At 37.0% G+C, this 17,019-nt stretch overlaps 1 protein-coding gene across 6 annotated transcripts in view; it reads left to right on the top strand.

The window, feature by feature from the left end:
- The window catches only part of LOC136701551 (dynein axonemal heavy chain 8-like), a 58,515-nt gene that overhangs the window by 28,992 nt on the left and 12,504 nt on the right, over positions 1-17,019 (top strand). For 5 of the 6 annotated variants that reach the window (XM_066676141.1, XM_066676143.1, XM_066676140.1 and 2 more), the window contains 31 exons: positions 81-244; positions 379-481; positions 609-713; positions 816-977; positions 1,169-1,393; positions 1,547-1,719; positions 1,816-1,994; positions 2,611-2,798; positions 5,392-5,478; positions 5,550-5,657; positions 7,607-7,741; positions 8,258-8,419; positions 8,523-8,769; positions 9,666-9,907; positions 9,999-10,139; positions 10,439-10,670; positions 10,747-10,889; positions 12,010-12,144; positions 12,238-12,360; positions 12,646-12,859; positions 13,048-13,157; positions 13,252-13,415; positions 13,546-13,738; positions 13,967-14,089; positions 14,178-14,308; positions 14,931-15,084; positions 15,190-15,354; positions 15,721-15,947; positions 16,445-16,563; positions 16,656-16,759; positions 16,836-17,012. In XM_066676141.1, the coding sequence (XP_066532238.1) occupies positions 81-244; positions 379-481; positions 609-713; positions 816-977; positions 1,169-1,393; positions 1,547-1,719; positions 1,816-1,994; positions 2,611-2,798; positions 5,392-5,478; positions 5,550-5,657; positions 7,607-7,741; positions 8,258-8,419; positions 8,523-8,769; positions 9,666-9,907; positions 9,999-10,139; positions 10,439-10,670; positions 10,747-10,889; positions 12,010-12,144; positions 12,238-12,360; positions 12,646-12,859; positions 13,048-13,157; positions 13,252-13,415; positions 13,546-13,738; positions 13,967-14,089; positions 14,178-14,308; positions 14,931-15,084; positions 15,190-15,354; positions 15,721-15,947; positions 16,445-16,563; positions 16,656-16,759; positions 16,836-17,012 (4,935 nt within the window). The remainder of the gene's footprint in view (positions 1-80; positions 245-378; positions 482-608; positions 714-815; positions 978-1,168; positions 1,394-1,546; positions 1,720-1,815; positions 1,995-2,610; positions 2,799-5,391; positions 5,479-5,549; positions 5,658-7,606; positions 7,742-8,257; positions 8,420-8,522; positions 8,770-9,665; positions 9,908-9,998; positions 10,140-10,438; positions 10,671-10,746; positions 10,890-12,009; positions 12,145-12,237; positions 12,361-12,645; positions 12,860-13,047; positions 13,158-13,251; positions 13,416-13,545; positions 13,739-13,966; positions 14,090-14,177; positions 14,309-14,930; positions 15,085-15,189; positions 15,355-15,720; positions 15,948-16,444; positions 16,564-16,655; positions 16,760-16,835; positions 17,013-17,019) is intronic. The other variant, XM_066676145.1, reaches the window with a different exon arrangement.

Raw genomic sequence — 17,019 nt, 5'->3', positions numbered from 1 at the left:
TTTGACATCATTGCATTTATTAAGCTTTTATTAAGAACATTGATATAACTGTAGCCTATGCATTTATTGTGTTATTGTAGGAAGCAAAACGCTTCCAAAACATTGACAAAACATGGATCAAGATAATGCAGCGAGCTCATGAAATCCCTAATGTAGTGCAATGCTGTGTTGGAGATGAGACCATGAGCCAAATTTTACCTATCTTACAAGAACAGCTTGAACTCTGCCAGAAATCTCTCACAGGGTAAATTATGCAGCAAATGATGCAGTAACCTCTGCATTTTTATCAGGCTTCAAAATATATTTATACTAGATATTACGAAATATTAATAATAAGAAATTAAATTTAAGTTATAATTATATTCATCTTTTGTACAGCTACCTTGAAAAGAAACGACTGCAATTTCCTAGGTTTTTCTTTGTCTCTGATCCAGCTTTGTTGGAAATTCTGGGGCAAGCTAGTGATTCTCACACAATTCAGGTACAAAGTGTGCCCTATAACATTATTCTCTGGACCAGACCTGCAAATATTTATTTGGTATTTTGCCAGTTTTGATTTGTTAGTGAATCTTATGAAAAATGATTATTAATGCAAGCTCATTTGCTAGCCTCATCTCTTGGGCGTGTTTGACAATGTCAATGAAGTGGAATTTCACGTGAAGGATTATGACAAGATTTTGGCTGTTATATCTCAAGAAGGAGAGAAAGTACTGGTATGTACTTAATTTTTTTAACAATTTTTAAAAATATGGCTTACAAACAAATATTTATCTTTGCTAAAGGTATGTGTGTGTGTGTGTGTATGTGTAAAATAGTTAGACCACCCGGTAATGGCATGTGGACCCGTGGAAAAGTGGCTGGGAAAGTTACTAATGCAGCAGCAAGCTTCTTTGCATTCAGTCATAAAAGCAGCTGATATGCAGATAAATGACTCTGGCTTCCAGCTCCTCACTTTTCTTAACCAGTTTCAATCTCAGGTATGCCAAACAAACATGAATTTGTACAATGCAAAACAGAAAACAATACCTCTGGAACTAGCTTATTTTTACAAACCTCATTTTCTGCCATAATCTGCTTTTAGACTGATTTAGACTGTGCATGCTTTTATGAAGGAATTGCATAAAAGGAAGATATATACACAAGTTTAAAGGTGCTGCTAATGTTTTAGGTGTGCTTATTGGGAATTCAAATGCTTTGGACTCGAGATTCAGAGGTTGCGCTGCGAAATGCAAAAGATGACAAGAACATCATGTCTGTGACCAATCAGAAGTTCTTGGACCTGCTCAACACACTGATTGCACAAACAACTCATGACCTATCCAAGTTTGACCGTGTTAAATTTGAGACACTAGTCACCATTCATGTTCACCAAAGGGATATCTTTGATGACTTGGTAAGAATGATTTGTTGAAATATATTTCATTGTATTAAGGTTCAGAAATATTGTCTTGATGTTTAAGTGTTGGTGTCTGCTGCAGACACATTTTTGGTTGGGCTTTTAATTTCATATGGTTATTAATATGCTATGGTAATACCTTTGTTTCAGGTGAAAATGCACAATAAATCTGTCAGTGACTTTGAATGGTTGAAGCAGAGCAGATTTTATTTTAATGAGGACCTGGATCAAGTTATTGTTTCCATAACAGATGTTAATTTTATATATCAGAATGAGTTTTTGGGCTGCACAGACCGTCTGGTCATTACTCCTCTAATAGATAGGTAAAAACAAAGATTTTGAAACAAAGAAACAAAGGTTTTGATTCACCTGTTCATTCCATGCTAAAACAGGCCTAAATGTTGTTTTACTTGAAATAGGTGTTATATCACCTTGGCTCAGGCTCTGGGTATGAGTATGGGTGGAGCTCCAGCTGGACCTGCTGGGACTGGGAAAACTGAAACAACCAAAGACATGGGCCGCTGCCTGGGGAAATACGTAGTAGTGTTCAACTGCTCTGACCAGATGGACTTTAGAGGACTTGGCAGAATTTACAAAGGTATCATAACAAAGATCTGCTTTGGAAGGATTTATTTTTGATCCTTGACATGTTTGTCTTTGACACTGAATATTGTACTAACAATTGACATTCATTCGTTCATTCATTGTCTGAAACCGTTTATCAAGTTCCGGGTCACGGTGGGTCCAGAGCCTATCACTGGGCGGAACAAGTAAAACAAGGCAGGAACACACCCTGGAGGGGACACCAGTCCTTCACAGGGCAACACACACTCATACATTCACTCACACCTATGGACACTTTTGACTTGTCAATCCACCTACCAACATGTGTTTATGGACTGTGGGAGGAAACCGGAGCAAACCCATACGGACATGGGGAGAACACACCACACTCCTCACAGACAGTCACCTGGAGCGGGACTCAAACCCACAACCTCCAGGTCCCTGGAGCTGTGTGACTGCGACACTACCTGCTGCACCACCGTGCCACCAAAGAATTGGTAGTCAGTCCATAAGTGAACTTGCTAGGTTGATTAAAAGCCAAGTTGCTGTGCATGTGTAATTAAACCTAATAACCTGGAAAAAAAAGCTATCTAAATTTGTATTCTAAATGAATTTATATGAATATTTTTTTAAATTTTTTTTTATTTTAGGTCTTGCTCAGTCTGGGTCCTGGGGGTGCTTTGATGAATTTAACAGGATTGATCTGCCTGTGCTCTCAGTTGCTGCACAACAAATCTACATTGTCTTAACTGCACGGAAAGAGCACAAACGTCAGTTCATCTTTACTGATGGAGACTGTGTAGATCTAAACCCTGAATTTGGGCTCTTTATTACAATGGTAAGACATTTTAAATATATTTAATAATCATATATATTATATATACAGTGTGGTCACTTTAATTTATGGCTGATTGGCTCAGCAATGTGTGAGTGTTTTGTCTTTGCTTGATAAATGTTCATATATATTTATCACCAGAAATTTGCTTTCACAGAGATCATTTTAAAATTTGAGAAGAGGTAAAAATCAGGGCTAAGTCTGGGCTGTCCATAGGTCCATAGTCACAGCTCAGTCTCAGCCACAGACTCTCTGCCCACAAGTTGATGCAGTCTGATACTTTCAGTGCACTAATCTGGCCTCACAGTCTGGATTCTGCCAGTTGCATTCTGATTGGCTCTCTGTACATCCATGTATATGCACTTCAGCATTATTGGTCTGATGTGAATAATAAGGATTACCTCCATCAACACTTCGTGACAAAACAGCAGACTTATGATTGGTCCTTTTACATGTGAGTCAAATTTCTTTTCCTGCAATAATAGGCGTTTAGGGGCGTAAGGCACCAGACTCACTAGAGACTGCGCACAACAAGATGAAACTCATATAAAATAAGGACAGCTGTGAACGTTTATGGCCAGCCTAAGGCACACCTGTGCAATAATTATGTTGTTTAATCAGCATCTTGATATGTCACACTGGTGAGGTGGATGGATTATCTCGGCAAAGAGTGCTCACTAACACAGAATTAAACAAATTTGTGAACAATATTTGAGAGAAAAAGGCCTTTTGTGTACATAGAAATTAGATCTTCGTTCAGCTCATGAAAAATGGGAGCGCACACTCACTATATGGACAAAAGTATAGGTTGTTTTCAGTCACAGGATTCCTTCAACATGTGAAACTTTTGGTACTTGATACAAGTTCCTGTGGTTTAGCAGTTGAAATGATTTCGAGAGCAACTCTAAATGACGTAATCTACAAACATTATGAAAGCATGTGATATAACTCCATTTGTATAAAATCAGTTCCTACTTTCCATCTGCAGTTCACACAGTGACGTGACGTCATTAGCAAACAGCCTATTGGGACAACTACACATTACACCTACAGGAGCTTTTCTGATATCCCATTCTAAACCCAATGGCATTAACATGGGTTGGTCCCCTTGTGCACAAGATTTTGCCGTGTGTCTGGGAGTGTGTTTGGCGTGTGTTTTGTGGAGTTAGACGTTGGTGTTCCCTGGCTTGCAATCTCCATTTTAGTTTGTGTCAAAGGTGTTTGATGGGGTTGAGGTCAGAGTCCTTTGTGAACCAGTCATATTCTTCCACACCAAACTCTCCAATGTTTTATGGACCTTGCCTTGTGTCCCGAGGCACAGTCATGCTTGAACAAAAAGGGCATTCCCCAAACTAAGAAGGAAGCATAGAATTGTTCAAAATGGTATCCTAAAGCATTGAGATTTTCCTTTACTGTTACTAAGGGGCTTAGCCCAACCCCTGAAAAACAATATAATAGCATTATCTCTCTTCTGCCAAACTTTACAGTTGGCAGGTTACAGTCAGGCAGGTAAGATTCTCTTGGTATTTGCCACACTACCAGTTAGACAGGATTCATCACTACACAGAACACGTTTCCACTGCTGTATCGGACATGTGCCATGTTAAGGAAGCAGCCAGCGAATTAGCAGAGACTCTAGTGGCAGCGTGCTTTACAACACAACCCGATATTTGGCAGTGTGCTTGGTGATGAAGAGCTTATGTGTAGCTGCTCGACTATGGAAAAGACATTTCATAAAATTCTGAAGATGCAGCAGTTTTTGTTCAACAGTATTCAGCAGCAGTCATTTTTCAAAGTAATTTTTATTTTGTGCTTTTAATATTACACTGTGAACATGGATCGATTTTCGATGTGTACTGTTGTGCATGTTTTGCTAGTTTTTAAGCCTCTCTGCCAATTATGTCATTCTTTGGCTCCACCTTACTTTTGCCTCCTTATTAACTCCTTATTTTCACCTAACTGAAAACCAATCACACATTTCACAATTGTCCAATGTAGTTATTGCTTTTCAATTTGGCATTAATCCCTCTCAGTAGAATGAGCAGTAACATTTGTATTTTTCTGTTTAGCTTTCTGATGCTCCTTTCAGGTGGTTTTTCTCAGTTTTTGTTTTAAAAGTGTGCTACTAGTCCTCAGTTTTGTAAATAAATATTTTTGGACTTGCATCCAAATTAGGGCTGGACAATAATTCAGTATCAATATATATCACAATATAAAATGTTTCAGTAAAAAAGACCTCAGATTTTTAATATTTCAATATACTAACTGAAGTTCATTATAGGGCACTGTCATCAGTTAACTGCCCTAATTTTTAAAGTTAGTTTAAAAATATTAATATTGTCAAAGCTGAAAGGTTTATGTTTGACTGTGATGCCATGTTTTTTGTTAATTGTGGGCAGTTTTTCTGTGGCTTTTATGTTGTTTGTATTAATATTGAAATTATATTGTATCCATTGTAATTTGATAGAAATATATTGTGATATAAATTTTGACCATATTGTCCAGCCCTAATCCAAACAGACATCATCAAGTGTTACACATACCTGTACCAATCATGATATGTTTTATCATATGCCATATCTGTGTGCCATAATAGAACCCTGGTTATGCCGGTCGCCAAGAACTTCCAGAAAATTTAAAGATCCTGTTCAGGACTGTGTCAATGATGGTACCTGACAGACAGGTGAGATTCCATAGAATTTTAGAACCCTAAAGTTTAAAATTTAAAGTCTTTAAAGTAATATTTTGTTTCAGATCATCATGAGGGTGAAACTAGCCAGCTGTGGTTTTATTGAGAATGTCATTTTGGCTCAGAAGTTCTTTGTCCTTTATAAACTTTGTGAGGAACAGCTGACCAAACAGGTACTTTGTACATCTTTAGACATTATGATTTTATTTACAATTATTTATAGTCTGGTAAATCCACTTACACAGATAAATCCAGAGATACTCTCTATGGAAAAAGTAATGAATTATTGAACATTTGTTCCACATCACAGCACAAAGACTGTCCTTATAAATGCATCCATCTGAACTCAGACATTGGGAAAATATTTGTGCTACAGCTTATCTATCTTAGTGCTAGATGTGACACTCTCATCCTTTAGACAGAAAGCTGTGGTGCTTTCTGGACCAATTCCTAGCTGGTAAGATGATATCTGCAGGGTAGAAATTACTGTATGGCCATCAGTTGCTATGAATCAAAATGAACATAATTGACTCACAAGGATCCATTTTTGGGCCACTGCTGGTTATTCTTTATATGTTACTTCTATTCGGAATGCTTACAAATAATAAAATAGCTTATCATAGCTTTACAGATGATGCTCAGTTCTGTTTAGCTCTGTCACCAGATGATTACAGCCCAATTGTCACACCATGTTATTGCCTACAATCAGGATTTGGAGGAGGGTAAGTTACCTTCAGCTAACCAAAGAAACGCAGAGGTGATTGTATTTTGCATTAGGGAACAAAGGCTTGAGGTCAGTGCTCATCTTAACACCAGAGCTATAAAGACTAAAGACCAAGTCAGAAATCTTGGCATAATGTTGATTCGGACCTGAAATTCAACAGTCGACAAATTAAGGAAATAAGAAAATCTACATTTTACCATGTAGACTCTTTTACCAAGGAGTAATGCTGTTACAGCTGCATGACTCCTTAGTAAAATAGTCCGGGAGTTAAAGTGCAGAATATGAACTGACCTTCCACAAAGAAAAACAATATTTTCTGGATGGAAGTATTTTGCGCCAAAACCTTTATATATGCCTTCATATATGTGCAAGTTACCCATGCCATGTGCACTAATGCCCCCTCATACCATCACGGATGCTGTTTTTTGAAGTGTGCCATTATAAAAAGCCAGATGGTACCTCTACACTTTATCCCAGAGGACGCAGTATGAATGATTTTAAAAAAGAATATCAAATTTTAAATTTGTCAGACCACAGGATACTTTCTGGATCCGGTTTATATATGGTTGCTTCCTTGCATTTGTGAGTCTTTCCACTTTAGGTTGTGGATGTAGTGGCAAATTGTTCACAGGCAGTATATTTCCAAAGTGTTTCGGAGCCCATGCAGTGATTTCCAATACAGAAATGTATCTATTTTTAATTCAGTATCGTTAGAAGGCCCAAATACCACAGCCAGCTATAATTAGACCTTGTCTCTTGCATATAGAAAGTTCTCCAAATTCTCTGAAGCGTTTAATGATATGTACTGTATGAGATGAAATCCCCATATTCTTCACTATTTTAAGTTAAGAAACGTTATCGTTGAATTATTTCACTGTTTGTCCACCCAGTATTTTACAGAGCTGTGAACCTCTCTTCATCTTTATTTCTGAAAGACACTCTCTTTGATGCTCTATATAAACCCAATCATGTCACTGACCTCATGCCATTTAAACTCATTTTTCACAGTGACCCAACTTTTCTGGAAAAGGTGCTATATTTCATTTACTTTTTTAATTGTTGCTGTTTTCGCATCTCTGTACATTCCCTATAATTTTCAGTACAGCACTTTGATTTGCCATCAAAGTTGCTCTATAAAAATTGCTTTTTGTTTTTTAAATTTGATTTCACTTTTTATGTAAACCAAATGCATATGAGCTGTCACCATCCTTGGCTGTGGTTTCATCTGTTTGATCTCCTAATCAAGCCGATTAATACTTAATTGTAATGTTGTTAATCTCTAATATCACATAAGAAAATACTTATTATATGTGCAGATTATTTACTTATTTATTTTTTTATGGATAAGTGGTTACAGACCATGAATTAATGTGTACATATATAAACAAACCTCGGCAGGTCCATTATGACTTTGGGCTGAGAAACATCCTGTCAGTGCTGAGGACTCTTGGAGCTCAGAAAAGAACTCGACCTTCTGAAACTGAATCAAGCATCGTAATGAGAGTTCTACGTGATATGAATCTTTCCAAACTGGTAAACTTTTTTTGTATTTTGAAATGTTTTTTTTTTTTTTTTTTTACCTAGGAGCAAGTAATAGACTGCCTTAATGTACAGGACGCATTCCTTCCTATCAGTACTAAAGAACATGCCTATTACTTTCATGGTAATTAATGTTATGTAATAACATCATTTTGGAATTAGGACCACGCCAAACTCCTCCTGTCAGCCCTATATATACCTTGCAATGACACGTCATTTCCTGGTCAAAAACATTTGCTCCCACCTCCACCCTGTCTCAACCCTTTTATTTTATTCATATATTCAACAGAGGGGTTTAGCTTCACATGCATTCATAAACCACCCTGAACTCCTTCCCAAAAACTTCTGAGTTAAGCCCCGTTTCAGCCTTTACTGGTGTGGTCTGTATTAGCAAAATTATGAATAAGAAGTTTCAAATTGAATAACATTATTTTAAAAATAATCAAATAGTTACAATTATGTACCTGAGCCTTCCATATGATCACACTGTTGCTGTTTTTGATTTGACAGGTGGATGAGGATGAACCTCTGTTTCTAAGTCTGATCAGTGACCTGTTCCCTGGAATCCAGCTGGATAACAGCACTTATGCTGAGCTACAAGCTGCAGTTGCTACGCAAGTGGAGCAAGCAGGGATTGTTAATCACCCACCTTGGAACCTCAAGCTTGTTCAGGTAAACTCATATTAGACCTATTCAGTAGGCTGAGTTCTGCTTCTTGTTATGTAAATTTAGTATTAGTAGAAGATATTAGGATGTCTAATTGTTACTTTGGCAGTTATATGAGGCATCACAGGTGCGTCATGGACTAATGACACTGGGCCCTAGTGGAGCTGGAAAGACTATGGTAATCAACATCCTCATGCGTGCATTGACTGAATGTGGAGCTCCTCATAAAGAAATGAGAATGAACCCTAAAGCCATTACAGCACCACAGATGTTTGGCCGTCTGGACGCAGCAACTAATGACTGGACTGATGGAATTTTCTCAACACTTTGGAGGAAAACTCTAAAAGCAAAGAAGGGTAAACAAGTGCTTACATTTAAAAATATATATATATATATTGTCACTGTCCAATGCAAAACATTCATTCGTCTGTAACCACTTATCCAGTTCAGAGTCACTGTGGGTCTGGAGGCTACATGGAATCACTGGGCTTATGGTGGGAACACACCCTGGATGAGGAGCCAGTCCATCATAGGGCACCATACTCTCATACACACTCACACCTAAGGACACCTTTGAGTAGCCATTCCGCTTGCCAGTATGTGTTTTTGGACTATGGGAGGAAATCGGAGCACTCAAAAGAAACCCACACATACACAGAGAGAACAAACCAAACTCCTCACAGACAGTCACCCAGAGTGGGACTTGAACCCATAACCCCAAGTCCCTGGAGCTGTGTGACAGCGACACTACTTGTTCTGTCAGCGTATCGAACAATTCAAAACATGTATATCCAAAATAACAACTTTACAGGAGAAAGAGAAATCTCAATGGAAATCAATGTAAAAAGATATTATTCCAAGTAATTTTTGAGCATTTCTATTGGTCCGTGCATCATGAATGTTTCACACAATGTGAAGGACAGCTGCTGAGTTCAAAAGATGTAGTTAATTAAAATGTAAAATTCCACAAAAATGGAGATACATGTTTTAATTGGACAGCGACAATACATATATTAGAATCATAATCAGGCTACATTAGACACGTATGTTTGTACAAACAAGGAATTTGTGTTTTGTAACCAAGTAGCTTATGGTGTAAAAACACAGCAAAGTAGCATAGATTTCATGACCTATGTTCTATGACACATGCACACACACTCACCCACCTCTGTAAACCTGAACACATGCCGCTATAGTGAAAGGTGTTTATGGCCATGTTTGCTCATTCTTTTCTTTATTGCTTTTTTGCAAGGAGAGAATATTTGGATTGTGCTAGATGGCCCAGTAGATGCTATATGGATAGAAAATTTAAACTCTGTATTGGATGACAACAAGACACTTACCTTGGCCAATGGTGACCGAATTACCATGTCTCCAAGTTGCAAACTAGTTTTTGAGGTACACAACATGGACAATGCCTCTCCTGCAACCGTGTCCAGAGTGGGCATGGTCTTCATGAGCTCTTCTGCCCTCAGCTGGAAGCCTATACTTCAGGTGCTACATTACAAACTCCTTTAAACTATTTTTAATCCAGTAATAATAGTAAAGGTAATGTTTAGCATGGTTTTGTTGTTATTTTACTTAGGGGTGGTGTAACAAACGCAGTGCTCAAGAAGCTGAAATTCTGATGAATCTTTATAATAAAATATTTGAAGATGCATATGTGTTTATGAAACAAAACCTCAAGCCAAAAATGGAATTGTTGGAATGTAACTACATAATGCAGGTACATAAATCAAATTAAATCACTGATTCCTGATAGATAGAGCTAAATAGAAACCCATGTACAGTACTACTGTACCAACATACACACATGATGTTTTCTATGTGGTGTCAAACTCATCAGAGTGAATTTCTTCTGTTCTTGTGCTGTTTTTTTTTTTATTTAAGGGATATATAGCAAAAAATATTTGAATTTGTAAAATTCTTTAGAACTTTTTTTAGTAGTTATAGTTTTTCTATGTTGCAGTGTGTATTGTTGGTTAGAAAATGATAAAAGGCTTTTCCTTTTAAATATCTATTTAGTCAGTGAATCTGCTTGAGGGCCTGATCCCTACAAAGGAGGTAGGGAGCACTGTGAGCAACATGCATCTGGAGCGTCTTTTTGTCTTTTGTCTAATGTGGAGCTTGGGAGCACTGCTGGAATTGGATGAGAGGGATAAGCTGGAGACATTTATTCGGTCTCATAAAAGCAAAGTTGGTCTGCCACCTGCAAAATCTGGAGAGACCATGTTTGAGTACATGGTCAATCAAAATGGCAAGTTCAAATACAGGGAGCACATGGTTTTAGAAATTTCGTGGATCTGTACTCTTTAACAGAATGTTTATTTCAGGTGACTGGGATCACTGGAGTAAATATGTGGTGGAGTATGACTTTCCAACAGACTTTCTACCAGACTACACCTCTATTCTTGTACCCAATGTTGATAACACTAGAACCAGCTTCTTGATTGAGACAATTGCAAAACAGCAGAAGGTATAAACAGATTTTATTGTTTCACAAAGGTAAACCTTTATGTAACTTGTCATACCATATATAATACACTGTTGCTAGAAAACCTGGGACATTTTGTAAAATGCAATAAAAAATGAGTCTGTGATATGTTAATTTTCTTGAACCTTTATTTAACTATAAAAAAGTACAACTTGTAAACAGTCAGTGTGATTGTATGTGTAGATAAAAACAAATTATAAATGCCTGCAAACACAAGTTGGCATCTGAAGCTTTTTATCATGTAACAGTGGGCAAAAATTGTACTTGATAACTGCAACCTATTGATATTTTCCAAAATGAAAGAAAAGGGCAACGTTTACAATTTTAATAACAATAAAAAAAAGTTTGTGTGATCAAAAATGGTCTGTCTTGTCTGGTATGCTAGGCTTTCTCACTCTGCTTACGGTAGAGAAAAGGTTTCTTGAAGGATTTAGACAACCTTCAAATGTTGAAACTTCTGAACCAAGATGAGGATTTTGCTCTATTCCTGCCCTGTAAGAGGATAATTCTGACCTTTTTTTTCTGTAGATGGTACTGACTCTAAATTTGGGAGAGTGCTAACTGCATGACAGTGAACACAGACAAAAAGTGCTACAAAACTAAACAACCAGAGCAACAAATGTGTTTCTGTAGTATTTCAAACAGTGAATTAAAACTTAAATCTAAGCCATGCACAGACAATGTGGATTTTTCCCTCAAACATACCATTCCACCTTAAAAAACATGTAGCTTCTGAAAGTAAACAAATAAAAGAGTTGCGTTTCCCCACAATTGTAGACATTACTCTTAAAGAGTTTAATTAAGAGGAATGGTAATATAACAAGCGGTAAACATGATGCTAGCCGTACTTTTTTTGTATTATATGTTGCAGGGATAAACTTATACATTTGTGTATAGTTACAAAACCTAGTCAGGTTCGTCGGTGCCAACCTTATGTTTGTGTTTTTGTCGTTTCAATAAATATTCAAGAGAATTCACAAATTCTTCTTTTTATTGCAGTTAACATTCCTATGTCCCAACCTCTCTAAAAATGGGGTTGGTATATTTGAATGCTGACATTTAATCATTTGTATTTGTATTTGGTTTGTGTGTTTATGTACAGGCTGTCCTCTTGATTGGAGAACAAGGCACTGCCAAGACTACAATAATCAAAGGTTATGCAAAGAAATATGACCCTGAGACAGACCTTTTCAAGTCACTGAACTTTTCCTCTGCCACTGAGCCAATGATGTTTCAGGTAAGCCATTATGTTCTCATTTCTATAGTTAAAAAAAAAAAAATTAGTAATTAGATAAAGTGATTTTTACTGGTTGAAATATTTTAATTGCAGAGGACAGTAGAAAGTTATATAGAGAAAAGACTAGGCAGTACCTACGGACCTCCTGGTGGGCGGAGAATGACTATTTTTGTCGATGACATCAACATGCCTGTGGTCAATGAATGGGGAGATCAGGTAGTAAAATACAGTTAGAATGTTTGCAATGTTTGTGGCCATTTCATATTATTTTTTCACAAATACATGTCAGTAAACCAATTGAAGTAACAAAAAAGATTGTTATTATATATTTACTTATCAAAAATATATATACATTTGATCTCCTAAGCATCCAACAACAGTTATATATTAGAGGTAATCAAAAGATAATCGCTTTATTAATCTTGTAATATATTTGTAGATGATGGTCGTTATTAAGAAAATATTCAGTGCAAGCTAAATCACTCTGGATCCTGTGTGTAGATCACCAATGAAATAGTGCGCCAAATTATGGAGATGAAAGGCATGTACAGTTTGGATAAGCCTGGTGATTTCACTACCATTGTGGACATTCAGATAATGGCTTCCATGATCCACCCTGGTGGTGGCAGGAACGATATTCCTCAGAGACTCAAGAGGCAATTCACAGTGTTCAACTGCACTCTTCCTGCCAACACCTCCATTGACATGATATTTGGTAATGGCTTGAAAATAATGCTTTTATGACTTCTCAATCAAAGATACATTTGTGCATGCACTACCAATTCTATAACACTTTAAATTAAATAGAGTAAAAACTGTACTCTTATGATCTGTGAAAATTAAAACATTATTTCCCCCAAAAAATAACAGTCCATTTGTTTTTTTTGTTTTTTTTTGTAATAGGAATAATTGGCTGTGGATATTTCCATGAATGTCGTTTTTTCAAACCAGAGATTTCTAAAATAGTAAACCTTCTGGTCCCTGCCTCTCGGATACTGTGGCAGTGGACGAAAGTAAATACATCTGTTTGCCTACATACTATACATGCTTCATAATTAATAATCATCTCTTTAGATGCTACTGACACATTGTCCTTTTTTTTCACAGGCCAAGATGTTACCTACACCCTCAAAATTTCACTATATATTTAACTTGAGAGACCTTTCCAGAATTTGGCAGGGCATGCTCAAAATTCAAGCAACAGAATGTGATGATATTTCTACACTTCTGGCTTTGTTTAAGTGTGAATGTACTCGAGTTATTGCAGACAGGTGAGTTACAAAGTTTTCATGACTCTTAAAATCTACATGTATGTTATAGGTCTCACTGTTATATCTTCTCAACTACCTATAAAATCCTATTAACACAAGCCTATAAACATTGAAATCCTGTTTTCTTCAGGTTTGTGTGTATTGAGGATAAGCAGTGGTTTGAGAAGGCTATAGCCCAAGTCATCCAGGAACATGTAGATCCTGCTTTAATACCAGTAATCCACCCTGATCCTTTCTTTGTGGACTTTATGCGAGAGGCCCAAGAACCTACAGGAGAGGAAGCTGAAGATGCCTGTCTTGATGCTCCTAAAATTTATGAACTGGTATGCTGTGCATTTATAACAGTATATATGTTTAAAATCTATGAATATTAATTCTTAAATTTATAGTGCAATGCTGCAAATACTTTTATCATTAAGCATAGCTAGGGTAAACATGTCTATGTATGTATTGTATGTATATATATATATATATATATATATATACACACACACACACGTTATTGTGCACAGTACATGTCTACAATACATTTATGTTTGGGCCTTTTTCAGGTGCCAAATTTTGAGCTCCTGTCACAGAAACTACAGTTCTATCAAAGCCAATACAATGAAGCTATCCGTGGCTCCCATCTAGATCTTGTCTTCTTTGCTGACGCAATGACTCACCTTATTAAGGTCAATGTAGTGTCCTTCTTGTTTATAGTTTATGCTCACAGGATACCTGCCTTCAGTAGATAACCCAAAAATGTTCACTCTGATGCAGATCTCCCGCATCATTCAGACAGATGGTGGAAGTGTTCTTCTTGTGGGAGTAGGAGGATCAGGAAAGCAGAGACTTACCCGTTTATCTTCCTTCATTGCTGGGCACAGCATATTCCAGATTACACTTACCAGGTAAATTGCATAGTATTTCCAGTTATTATTCAGCAGATGTACAAGGGTTAGACAATGAAACTGAAACACCTGTCATTTTAGTGTGGGAGGTTTCATGGCTAAATTGGAGCAGCCTGGTGGCCAATCTTCATTAATTGCACATTGCACCAGTAAGACCACGTGCATCCAATGGTTCAAGCATTGTATCCGGAAGGCGGTGCCGTGTATCAGGATGACAATGCACCAATACACACAGCAAGTGAAAGATTGGTTTGATGAACATGAAAGTGAAGTTGAACATCTCCCATGGCCTGCACAGTCACCAGATCTAAATATTATTGAGCCACTTTGGGGTGTTTTGGAGGAGCGAGTCAGGAAACGTTTTCCTCCACCAGCATCACGTAGTGACCTGGCCACTATCCTGCAAGAAGAATGGCTTAAAATCCCTCTGAGCACTGTGCAGGACTTGTACACGTCATTCCCAAGACGAATTGACGCTGTATTGGCTGCAAAAGGAGGCCCTACACCATACTAATAAATTATTATGGTCTAAAACCAGGTGTTTCAGTTTCATTGTCCAAGCCCTGTATACATATTTTTACAATGGATGAATGATTTCCTACTTACTGTTTTTGTCTCCTAGAACTTATAACATCAGCAACTTCATGGATGACCTAAAAGTGCTTTTTAAGACTGCTGGTGCAGATGGAAAAGGCATCACATTCATCTTTACAGACAATGAGATAAAGGATGAGGCATTCTTGGAGTACCTCAACAATGTGCTGTCTTCAGGAGAGGTAAAGTCCCATTTAATGTTTATTATTTGTTTATTATTGGTTCATTATATATTAATTTTCAACAAAAATGTAAAATTGTGTCAGTTAACTGAATGTTTTTTCTAGGTGCCTAACCTCTTTACTAGAGATGAACTTGATGAGATAACACAGAATCTAATTTCTGTCATGAAGAAGGAATTGCCTCGAGTGCCACCTACTTTTGACAATTTATATGATTTTTTCATTTCCCGTGCCAAAAAGAATCTTCATGTGGTATTGTGCTTCTCCCCAGTAAGTCAGACCATTCTGCTACAACTACTAGGCCTACTACTAAGGTATTCCAAAGCTTCTTCCTGCAAGAGCTTGCCAGTGCACATTGTAGGAGCATATAATTTATTCGGGTTTCAGTTTAATTTGTGCTGTTTTTCAGTTTGTTGACTGAACATTTTTCTTTTTATAATTTAGTGCTGATTATGCTTTTAACCATGTCCGTTAATGATGTCTGTTGTACAAAAAAATATAATGAAGACCTACTTTGTATAAAATGATTAGTTTCACAGAGACTTTTTAGAGTTTGATAGTTAGCATATTTCTGTAAATACAGAACTGTGAAACACTCAAAAAAATATACTTTAATTAATTTCCCTGTCTGGCCAGGTCGGAGAAAAATTCCGTACACGTTGTCTAAAATTCCCTGGACTCATATCAGGCTGCACTATGGACTGGTTCACCCCCTGGCCCAATGAGGCCTTGGTTGCTGTGTCTCAATATTTCCTCTCTGAGTTCCATATGGTCTGCTCCACTGAGGTGAAGAAAGCAGTCATTCAGACTATGGGCATTTATCATGATAAAGTGTCCTCTGCCTGTGAAAGCTACTTTGAGAGGTATGAGGAGGTTGGCACAATGTGGCTGTACTGTCTCAAGAAACAAAGACTATCTGGGGAAAAACCTTTTGACATAAGTACTTGTTTGATCATGTAATGATAATTTACTAATTTAAATGTTAATATTAGATACTATCAGCAGGTTCTTCCATTCCATCAGTTGATGTGTTATTGTAAATGCAAATTAAAGAACCCTAGAATTTGAGTTTATATACTGTTTACTATGGGATTTATTAACATTATATCTTCTAAAATATAATATTAAATCTTAAATCTTACATGATCTGGTGAGGTCCACAGGAATATGAGTTTTATCTTAAGTGTAATATCTTGGAAAAAGCCGAATTAAGCCTTTTGTTTTTCAATCTGTTTCAATTGTTCTTTAGGAGACTACACAGATATTACGCATTATATTGATTGTTCACATCCGGCAGCACTTATTAATTTGAATACTTTTTAATTCCTTACTCATATCCTTCATTTTATCTTTGATTCAGATTCAGACGGAGAACACACGTCACCCCAAAATCTTATTTGTCTTTCATCAGTGGATATAAGACTGTCTATACAGAAAAATATAGTTTCATTAATACGTTGGCTGAGCGAATGAATGTTGGTAAGAATTTGTAGAAATGTAGGAATTATTCAGTTGCTTCTCATAAACTGCCATAGGCCTATATGAGTGAGCATATTCTGTTTTTTTCATAGGTCTTGCTAAACTAATGGAAGCCAGTGAGTCTGTGGCCCAGCTGTCAAAAGACCTAATGGTGAAAGAGAAAGAGCTTTCGGTGGCTTCTGTTAAAGCAGATAAGGTACATAAAATTCAATCTGAGGACAAGCACAGAGCCTTTATATGAGCACCAAGTATTCATATGCATACATTTGCAGGTCTTGGCAGAGGTGACAGTGAGTGCTCAGGCTGCTTCTGTTGTCAAAAACGAGGTCCAGATTGTAAAAGATAAAGCCCTCAAGATTGTGGAGGAAATAGAAAAGGAAAAGGCAATTGCAGAATTTAAACTGGAGGCAGCTAGACCTGCCCTAGAGGAAGCTAATGCAGCTTTGAATGTAAGCC

This window comes from Hoplias malabaricus, chromosome 7 (assembly GCF_029633855.1).
Source record: "Hoplias malabaricus isolate fHopMal1 chromosome 7, fHopMal1.hap1, whole genome shotgun sequence".
Lineage (NCBI taxonomy): Eukaryota > Metazoa > Chordata > Actinopteri > Characiformes > Erythrinidae > Hoplias > Hoplias malabaricus.
This window is presented reverse-complemented; position numbering and strand designations above follow the sequence as displayed.